General features: G+C 48.2%; 1 protein-coding gene across 1 annotated transcript in view; it reads left to right on the top strand.

Annotated features, from left to right (window-relative positions):
- Positions 1 to 2069: 2069 nt before the first annotated feature.
- Positions 2070 to 10888, top strand: part of nlk2 (nemo-like kinase, type 2) — a 55861-nt gene continuing 47042 nt past the window's right edge. The window contains exon 1 of the mRNA XM_088616021.1: positions 2070 to 2600. Within this exon, the coding sequence (XP_088472147.1) occupies positions 2140 to 2600 (461 nt within the window). The 5' untranslated portion in view covers positions 2070 to 2139. The remainder of the gene's footprint in view (positions 2601 to 10888) is intronic.

The following is a 10888-nucleotide window of genomic DNA, read 5'->3' as shown; positions in this document are numbered from 1 at the left end:
GTTCGTGGTAGTACTCCTCAATGAACCCGGGATGACCCTGTGTATTACCATTCACTGCCATGACAAACCGTGGACACCAGGGGGCGCCAACACACACTTGCTCTTATTAAGTTGACCTCGCGTGTGGGGCGCATCATCTTTTGTATACGCACAGGAATTCGGCGTCTTAATTATATTTTCTCATAAAGGCCCCTTCTCTGCCTGAGGTAACCAGAAGATTAAGATTTTAAAATCCCTATACAGCACGCCTCTTACAGCTAGCCGTGACCGAGCGAAAACCCCAGTCTCGTCTGGCTGCGTCAACAACGATTGGCTAATCTGACGGAGACAGGAAAACTCTGCCCTTGGCGTTCAATGATTGGTGTACAGTCTCGTCCATGACGTATTGAAACTGCGCTCACTCCGCCTGCCATTTTGGATCCACGGGAAGGCAGGCGAGGTAGCGCTCAGCACGAGTCGCCTTGAGCCACAATGGCGGCAGTTTCGAGAGATTTAAATCTCTCGGCCCTGTCACTCCAGCTGCCTCGACGCGGAGGAGGCACACCTATTGGCTGTCACAAGTCACAGTGTTCCTTGCCTGCCCTCTTATTGGCTGGGAGGCGCCGATGACGCGGGCAGTGGGCGGGTCGCCTGAATCTTAGGCGGCGCGTGTCTTCCTCAGTGCAGCTAGCGCTCTGTCCGGCGCAGGGGAGACGGGAGTGTGGCGGTTTGTTTTTGTTTCTACGGCGGAGCCGGCCTGGGGTGTGTTTTATTTGAATTTTTTTAATTTGGGGGGGGGGAGGTTACTTTTGTTTTCATGCTGTGAAAGCGGTGTGGGGGGGGGGGCGGCAGACAGGCTAGCAAAGCCGGCAGAACTGGACGCCCATGGAAAAGATAAGTTGACTGTTCCGTGCCTGGGGAAGACTTGCTTTTCCTTCGCAGCCAGGGCGAGAGACCTGGAGGGGGGGTTATTCACGAAAATGATCCGGATTTCTGGAAACACGGGGGCGCGGAAATCGCCGTCGTTTTAAAAAAAACACAGTAACGGGGGGAGAAGAGATAGGGTGAGCGAGGGAGAGCCTCCAGGCCGGCTGCCCCCCCCCAAACCCCCCGCCGCCCGACTCAGTCTCAGCCAGACCCCATCTTCTCGGCTTGTGGCTCCGCTTGCCTTCAACAACAGACCCCGCTGTCGGATTTGCTGCTGTGCAATTCTGGTTTTGTGTCTCCAAGAGGAACAACAACAACAACAACAACACCGGCACCCCCAGCACAAAATCTAAACGAGAAATAAAAGCGGGGCGAAAACCAGATCTCTCCTAGAGACCGGCGAGCCGACATCCATCCTCCCAACTTCTCAAACTGCGCGCAGCTGCCTGGCGCACAAGTGCGGCTGTAGGAGGAGAAGAGGAGGTGGCGGTGGGGGGTTTGATCCAAAGGAGTCAAAAATGAGGAAATTAAAAAGATGATTGCCCCCCACCCCGTGTGATCCGGGAGCCCGGCTGTTTCGTGCCGTGAGAGGGGCGAGATCCTGCCCCCCGGGAGGAGGGAGAGACAGAGGGGGTACCCCGGCGTCCACAATGAGGGAGTGTTGAAGGCCGTTGCGTCTGTGTATTGTTGGGGTGGGTGGGTGGGGGGGGGAGAGAAACGGGTCGTTCCCCGCCGGAGGAGTACCGTTTTGAGCTTTTAATCATCCTCTTTTCGTTGTTATTGCGTGTGCGTGTGTGTGCGCGCTATCTCCTGGAGGCCGGGCAAGGCAAGGTTGTGTCCTCGCTGCCGCTGTCCCCCGGCCGGGACGCTGCTGGGCCGGACCCGGGACAAGTCGCCCCCTACCCCGGGAAGTGGGTCAGGCCCCTCCTGCGTGGAGATGAGGTGCCGGAGAGAGTGAGCCGTCCTCTCAGACAAGCGATGGCGGGGCTCGAGCTTATTTAATTTATTTTCCTCACTTTTTTTTTTATTTTGGGATTTTTTTTTTCCCCTTCCGTGCCGTGCCTGGTGGGGTGACAGCCCAATGCCCGTCTGACCACCCCCTCGTCCCCTCTCGCCCCCTCTCCCCCTCTTCCCTGCTCTCCATTCACCCTACTTTTACACGAAAATACTACAAAAAGAAGGAAGGAGAGGGGTGGCTTTTCTTCCCGGCTGGTCGTTTGTCGGCGGAGTTGAATGGCTCTGTGCGGGACCACGGCTACCAGCGCCGCAAAAATGATGGCCGCGTACAACGGCGGCGCCTCGGCGCAACACCCGCACCACCACCACCACCAGCTCCAGCACCTGCCTCCCCCCCACCTCCACCACCACCACGCCGGCCAGCACCACCTGCACCCGGGCTCGGCCGCCGCCGTGCACCCGGTGCAGCAGCAGCACGCCTCCACCACGGCCGCTGCCGCCGCCGCCGCCGCGGCCGCCGCGGCGGTGATGCTCAACCCCAGCCAGCAGCCCTACTTCCCCTCGCCGGCTCCGGGACAGGCCCCCGGCCCGGCGGCCGCCGCGGCCCCGGCCCAAGTGCAGGCCGCGGCCGTCAAGGCGCACCACCACCACCCGCATTCGCACCACCTGCCGCAGCAGCAGCAGCTGGACATCGAGCCGGACAGGCCCATCGGATACGGAGCTTTCGGAGTGGTCTGGTAAGAGCTCTCTGGGTCACCCGTCCGCCTTGTGCTCAGGGCAGCCCCCCCCAGGCGCGGTGTCACATGGGAGGCAGGGGTCTGCGCCTGGTCTTCCCCGGACCGCTTCCGAGAAGGTGCCAGGCGGGAGAGGGGCGGGGTGTAAGTTCTGCTTAAGTAGCCTGGCGGTCTGAGTTATAGGAAAAAGAAAATCGCTCGTTCAGTGTTCAGATCTTCCAGAGAACGGTCCGGCGTGAACTTGGACCTAGTTAACTCTGTGCTGATGAAGCTGCGCTCTCCAGAATCGCTGGGGGAGCCGGAGTTAGTTGAGCGGGGCTGGGGGGGAGTGTTAGCTCCGTTTCTCCTGCGAGTTCAAAACGGGACCTGCCGAACCAACCGGAGAGAACAGCTGTAGTAATCTGGCCAGGCGGGGATGGAGACCCGTTTCTCCTCTCTCTCTGGGACGTCATTCTGCCACCTAGGGCTTTCCTTTCTCTTCTTGTCAGCGCGACAGGGCTTGCAGCGTTGCTGCATGATGATGTCAGTCTGGCAGTGCCAGTGAAATGGATATTTATAGGTGGTGGTTGCAGTGCCCAGGGCTGAGAGCACACTCTCTGGCACCGTTCTGCACACTCGGTAAAACTTTCAGATGGGTCTGGCTGCTGTTCTTAACTAGGGAGCTGTGTGGAGACGCTATCGCCCTCTATTGCAGGGAGAGCTGTGCCCATGCTGCTCTGGACCTGGGGTCGTAGAAAGCCTTTGATTCTGACGCCCTACTGATACTTATTTCATCCACATTTTTTCATTGCTGTGCTTTAAGTGCTGTTTTGTTAACGGGAGAATTTCTGGAGTTTTGTTTCTATGAATTTAGCTTTGATAGGAAATGCTGGAAACCTCACATGGCTGCCGGTGGGATCTTTGGAGAGGCTGGCCCTTTTGAAATAGGTTTTTGTCCTGTTCTTCTCCTAATGGCTCTGTCTGTTCAAGCTCATAGGCAATTAATGTGTTCATCAAGCTCTGGACCAGCTTGACAGATAAATCGGCACAGCCTGCGTTTTCCCAGAGTCTGTTTCAGTGATGACGTACTTGAGTCTGGGTCTCTGTCCAGCTCTTTAGAATATATTTATCAGTAAAGACTTGTTCTAAGTGTTTCTTAACGATTGTATCAGTGGCTTTAGTGTGTTATATCATCTGCACGGCAAATCAAAGAATCTATAATCGCTGACCTAAAATGCTGGGTTTTAGCTTTATAAACTTGTAACAAGAGGGCTGCACTGTTTGAAAATCCATTCTGGTTAGCACTGTCCTTGGGCTTAATTAAGGTAATGACATTTAAAAATAGAAACCCTGATAAAAAATTGAAGTGGCGTTTTTTGCCTCCTGTTCTTTCACTCAAAAGTAGCTGTATTTAGCAGCTCGATTTCAAAGCATGTATGGAGAGGTTTGATCACGCAAACCCAGTAGTTATAGTATATAAAGAAGGGAGATTGGTTATGAATCTGCTTGGTTTGGAAGTTCCTGTGGCATACCAAGAAATCTCCCTCAGTTAGTTTCAGGGCGGTGCCTTTTGAGGTTGTGGGCTTATTTACAGGTGGCTAAGGTGGCAGGTGTTAATGAAGAGAGCATCTACCGTAGGAAACAGTGGCGGTATACAGCAGATGGCTGAGGGTGCCTTAGGAATTTCGGTTCATGACCCTGGTTATTTTATTTCGATCCCAGTTGAGTAGTCAAGGTCAAGCGCAAAGGCACCTGCCTGCTTTAGCCAACCTTAACTGTCAGGTTTAAAAAGTGAGTGTTTAGTCACAAAGTGTTCACCCAGCCTTGAATGCTAGTCTCGTGCAGTGCAGAGCTTGTGGCTGTTTGTTTAAAATAAATGCGAGTTTCATGTTATTGATTGCTTTTGAGGTAAGAATGGGGGAAATAGGTAATATTCCCTCTTTCTCTGCTGCATGCTCTCCCAGATTACATTTCTTCCAAATCACTGCAGAGGTGATTTCAGTTCTGTGCAGAGAGGGGTAGTGTTGTGACAGTGAACAAGGGGTTAATATCCTCGGACTTGTTGATTTTTTTTTTTTCTTCTCCAGCTTCCTCTTTTCTGACAAAAAGCATTTGGCTTCATTAGCACAAGAAGTTGGGGGCTAATGGCTATCAAAACAATCAAGAGGCGCTCTGGCGTGTCTCGGTTTCACGCAGGGAAGCCGTAGTCGTTATCTAGGCTGACCTTTCTTGAAAATCACTTCCTGTTGCTCATTGTCTGTTTTTAATCTGTGGCTCTGCGTATTTTTAGAAACTCTGAACGGAGACTCTGGGAGCAAACGATCTTTACAGATTTCACACTGCAGAGGCACGACACTGAGTATGGTTTGAAGCTTAACCATTGCTGATGCTCCAAGTTTTGTAAAAAAAACTCAAAGTGGGGAGTTTGTGAGTGTTTGGGGGGAAAATGTGTTTGAGGGGAGAGGAAGCATGATTCCTTGCAAAGCTTTTTAACAGATGGAGCCAGTGTCTTACCAGGGCGTTTTTTATGAAAGTACTCTTGTGTACGATCTGCTCATTGATGTATCACAGCTCAAATAATGAAGCAAATTGTTTGCTCTTGCTTAGAAAGCACGTGCTCTGTACTTCAGTACATAAAGATGGAATTGTGCTTTTACAGGTTAGAATAAAAAACCTGTGGTTTCTAAGACACATTTAGGTGCTATGCTAAATAACCTTAAAATAGCTGTGAGCCTGTGCATTTTATGTAGACATGTTTTTAATGTTAACACTGTCACTTTTTAAAGTAGTTTTAGTCTCTACAACAGGTCATCACTTAGAAGCAGTGGAAGAAGTAAAGGTTTATTCCATGCTGAAAGAAAAGATAGACAATATTTTGGTGGTGGAGCTACCTTCAGGTGTCTTCGCACCCGAAGAAGGCTGTCTCTTCTTTCCAGCAGGGAATAACCCTTTACTTGTTCCTTTGCAGCCTATGCATGCTGACGCAGCTCCCTACTTTAACTTAAAAGCAGTTACATTTAACCTTTAATTGTTATTGAACTGTAGCCTTGGCACCATGAACGTGATCTTTCATTCTGCAATGTTGAGCGATATAAAGTGTACAATGATTGTTACACATGGTTAATAAGTTAAGGAACCTCACATTCGGCTTCAGATATTGACTTCACTGTGTAACCTTGGGGCGGAGATACTCCAGTCCTCCAGAACTAGGATTGGGTGTCTTCAGGATTTTTAGTTCTCTTTAAAGCAGTAGGGCCTGAAGAACGGAGACGCTGGTAAATTTTCTGATTAAGACAATAAACTGATTCAGTTTAAGAGCCCAGTTGGACAGAAACACACCGACCCCCCCAACCAACTCTGGGGACCCTTGACTGATGTGATTCATTTCCAGCCATACACATATGAAAGGCCATCTCCGACTGATCTGTCACTTTTGTTCTGCAATTGTTTCTTAGCAGTCTGTGTAACCTGTAATATATAGAGTGCAGTAATTGTTTTGTTCTCCAATGTGAATTTTCTCTACATGGGTTTGGAGCAGCCTTTTGAATTTGTAGGTTCTCCTGGATACTCATTAATAATGCAAATTGCCAGGTGTCTGTTAATATTTCCTTGTGAAGTGGTGAAGCATAAAAATAGTGCCTAGACTGTAAAATTTTCTCACACAATACTCAGGATTTACACCTGCTTTGGTAAACATTTTGTTAAAACTAAGATGCGTCAAATTTAAAATTGCTCAGAAAAAAAATTGATTTTCTGAGCAGTTTTAAATTTGATGCATCACTATATCGGATGGTGATATGAGGATATGTTTTCAGAATAAAGTGTTTAGGGCAAAGATTGTGGTACTAATCATGTCAATTTGATGATTTGAAGGTAGAAGCATTTGTGGTGGAGATAGAAGCAATTCAGGGAGCCTTTTAACCTCTAATCATTTTTTACACATGCCCTAGTCTGTCTGGAGCCAAGCAAGGCCTGTAAAACCTTATGTGGTGTTTGAGCTCTCCAACTAACAACACATACATAATAGCTGAAAGCCCGTTTGCTAGCTGTAATCCATTTTAGGCTCCAAGTTCCTGAAATGTGGGGGAAAAAAAGACTCCACAAGAACTTGGAGTACAACTACTCTTGAGAGAAAAAAATCCGGACCTCTCTAGAAATATATTTTAAAGCGTTAAGATTCTTTTCCCGTGGTTGATCAGAAGGGAGGGATATGATGGATGATGAGCTGTTATCAAGACCTTGACAGCTGTGGTTCTCTGAGGTGGGGGGTGCAAGGTAGAGACAGTCGAATTGAGCTATAGTGGCCAGCAAGGCCAGCCTCTTAAATAAGCTTGAAAAGGAATCCAAATGTGCGCTATAAAAAAATCTCTCCCTTTTTATTGTGTTTTATCTACATCTTGGCTTTTTGACCTTTTAAGTATTGCAGAAAGGTGAAGAGTGTATGCCAGGGGATTTTAACCCTTTTTGCATCAGTTGTGCTTTGGACAGAGAGATTTTTAACCTGTCCTATTTATAGTATTTGGATTTGCTATGCCTGCAGTTTTGATCTGACCTTTGCTAGATGTAGGTTTCAGGTTTTTTTTTTTATTACTGTACCCCTGCTGTCGCTTTCTTTTTTTTAAAAAAAACAACCAACCTCTTGAGCACCAGCAGTGATTGGGTTGGAGAGGAGAGCCCATGTGCGTGTGGCAGTCAGGCCTGGGGTGACCGAGCCGGGACTTGGGGCACTGTGGCTCGTCGCTGTGCCGATGTCAAATCCAGGCTTGTGCCGCTACTTGTCTGACCGTAATGAAGAGGGTTTAATAATCTGAGTTAGCTGCAAACCTGCTTCTGGCATTTTCGTGTGTGCTCAGCATATTAAATCACTCTGGTGTAAAATACCTTAATAAACATTTTCAAGTGCCAGTTTCAGAATCACTCCAGGTGCTCAAGCCAAGTGTTTTGCCTCTCCGTCCTACTCCCTGAATCTGAAGGGTTCAGCAGACACCGATTTAATTTAGCCCCTTGTGACCCTCAACTAGTGAAGCCTGTTGGGGTGGGAGTCGGTTGCTTTAGACCGCTTGTTTGCTAAGGGAGGGTCAGGTAATTTTCAGTGGTGATCCTGAGGTTCCCCCAGCTGTGTCTGTGCCTGATCGGTAGGTGCTTGCCAGCTGAGACTCACGCGCTCATGTTGAGCTTGTTTGTGCGGTATAAGAGCCCTATGCGGTGCTGCAGAATCTTATTGACAGATACATTATTCAGAGCCGTCTTTTTAATCACCTTTTGCAAACGCTAACATATGAACAGTGAGACATGAGAAGAGGTCATTTGGCCCATTTAGTCTGGGTGGTATTTCGTGCAAGTAAGTGAACCAAGGCTCTCACCCCTTTGTTTTTGGAAAGAATCCAGGGCATCTGCATTTACAACATGCCTGGGTAGCTTGTTCCATACTGCCAAATAAACCTCCTGTTCTGTTCTTGGTTTTAAATGCTCTTCCATGTGGTTTTCACTTTTATCCCTTGGTTTGTGTCTGACAGTTCATCGTAAAAGTCTGCTGGGTTGCACAAAGGCATTTTGCTAAATAAAGATATGTACGTCTGCATTAAATGTGTAATTATTGCTTTAAAGCTTTGTTTAGAACAATAGGGGAAAATCTCCCCTTTTCACTTAGTGGTGATACCCTTTCCTCATGCAGTCTTCATTCTGCCAGTAGAAAGAGACAGTGAGACGTATAATGGTTATGGTGATCTGTATTTATAGCTGTCTAAGATGAAAGCAGTCTGGGTTATCTTTAATTCTTCCCATACTGCCATAATTTACAGCTGATGTGGACCCAGTTGTTCGATTGCCCTCTCCGATAACAGAACATCATTGGCACTGATGAATGGGCCTCCTCAGTACAGGGTCGTTATTTTAAACGTGCATCAAAAAAATCTAAACAAGCAATGGCAACCTTTAAACAAGAGCTCATCTTTTTTTTTCCTTCTCAATGTAGCTGTGGGAAATAGACTTTTGTCAGTTTATGTACTCGAGCAGTAATATTGCTTCTGAATTGGCCCATTCTCCTTATTCATTGAAACCTGGTTCAATTCAGGAGCTTTTAATTTGTTCAGGAGCCGTTTTGAAGCAGCAGATTTCCACGTCCATCGCAGGTGAAATTAGACAGGCTGAGGTGTGTACAGAAGCCTGGAGATGGTCATCCGATACAGGAGATTTAGGGAAACCAAACCCTGGGACAGGTGACTATTAATCTGCTGCCTTTATTCGTTTGTATGTGAGAGTCTTTAATACTGCTGCTTTCACCATTTAATCACGCATCTGCTTAATCCTCTGCTGGAGGCTCTGACTAAATTATACCATTAAAACACAACCGGCATCCTTAACCTTGGTAACAATGGGTCAGTGTTGTATCGCTGGTCTTTATCTCAAGAAAGGAAATTGGGGCCAATTTCATAAACGCGCATTGCCAGTCTTAAATAAAAGTGAAAGGGGCAATGGGAATAGAGTGTGTTTTTATTCGGAAGTTAAATTTAGCCTCTCTTCTTCCTCCTGCTCTGGACTTGTGGGAGGCGCCTGGGGTGTAGCAAGGTGGTAGACACAACACGAGCCGCCATGCTTGTCTGCCAGTCTCTCCGCGTCGCCGCCGGGAAGACTTGGCGTCCTTTCCCGCTTTCTCCCCTGTCTCCGTGTCTCCTCGGACCTGCCCTGTTATTCTCTTCCTCCCCCTATTGGGAGGCGGGTGTCCTCGTCCTGTCCACAATGGGGCAGCCATGTTAGTCCGATGTCCATTCCTGCCTCACACAGGGGTTCGCGGATGGGGAGAGGTATTTAAAGGATTGGTTTAGCGGTTGGTTTGCGAAAATCCAAGTTTTTCAGCCCTCTATAGGTTGTGGTAACACTGAGTGAGTGATGCAGTCTTTCGTTTTTCTTCCTGATTAATTTTTGCCCATCTGTCAAACTTTGCTCGTGCGGTTATTGGCATTGTTGAGAACGTTGCACAGGGGATTTTTTTTAAAAGTTCTTCATGACAAGGTCTTAGTGGAGGGGGAAGTGGGTTTGAGTCCTGGCTGAGCTGATGTTAGTTCTGGGCAGGGGCTTGTTGGCCATAGCAGTGCCTTGAGCTGGGGGGTGAAAGGGCTGGGCTTGGGTGTTGGCATGGGAGGAGAGCTGTGCTGGCCCACGCTGAGGCTGCGGTGTTCAGGCTCTTTCCCAGGGGGTTTTCATTCGCATGCATCGCTCTCTCTGGTGAAGGGAAGATTTGGCTCAGGGAGGAGGCTAGAATCCTCTTAGCATCTCTCTTGCACGTGGGTCGCAGGAGTGAGGCCTACTGCGCTGGAACCCGAAGCTCGGTCTTGCCCAAGCTGTTGCGATCTCTGCCGAGCTGTGTGCTGGAGTTGCATGCGTCTTAAATGTTCACAGCTCACGCCCTGTAAGTCGGTGTGAGTGCATGGCAGAATTTTGTGGTTTCAGCACTAAGGCGAGATTTGATGTGGGTGGTCCAGTTTGGGCACACAAAAAAAAGATTTGGTCCAGAGTTCTCTCTTCTTCCATTTGAGCAGGAAATGTACAATTCTGAACAGTGTTCCTCTGGGAGAGGGGAAGTCTTCATTGTGACCTTGGAAGAAGGGGTTAGTGGTTTGTGGCAGAAAGCCTCTGGTTGGACTGCTTTGACTCCAGTGCAAAAACAACAGAAGACAGATTTTAAGTGCGTTATCTGGCTTTCCTGTGTCCTGTTTTTTTTGCATGCTGAATGTCACAAACTCCTAGCAACATTACTCTGCAGATCCATACATTATTGTTCTTTGATTTTGATTTTAGAGCATTGTTGTTAATGGCACACATGCCTTTTGGGCTTTTAGTACCCCAGAATAAAAGCCTTACAGAGGAGACTTTAATAGCACAGTGGCAGCAGCAGACAGTAGCAGCTTTTAAGAAGTCTGCATTGGGCAGATGCACAGCCCAAGACAGGAGTGCAGCTCACCTCTGAAATGCAGACATGTGTGATGTGCAGCCCTGCGGTTAACCCTTTGTCTTCTGTCGGCAGTCGTAGGCTTCTTATCTGTTTTTTAAACTCGTAGGTTAGGACCAAAGGAAGGGTAGTAGCTAAGTGATCCAAGGGCCTTATACAGTCTTTTCTTGAAAGAAGCCTGGGGTTCAGGTTCAGCATCATGCCTGGTTAGCTGTTCCAAACTCCTGGTGTAAAAGATGTGCCACATGAAATAAAAGGCACTGTCTCAAAATGCTAAAAAGCAAATCTTGCACTATAGTCCTTTCTGCGTATTACCTGACCAATGGATAATGTACAACTAAAATTAACCATTTAAAACCCAGTC

This window comes from Lepisosteus platostomus, chromosome 22 (genome assembly GCF_059453375.1).
Source record: "Lepisosteus platostomus isolate fLepPlt1 chromosome 22, fLepPlt1.hap1, whole genome shotgun sequence".
Classification (NCBI taxonomy): Eukaryota; Metazoa; Chordata; class Actinopteri; order Semionotiformes; family Lepisosteidae; genus Lepisosteus; species Lepisosteus platostomus.
Note: the sequence above shows the minus strand (reverse complement) of the source record. Positions and strands in the feature narration are given on the sequence as shown.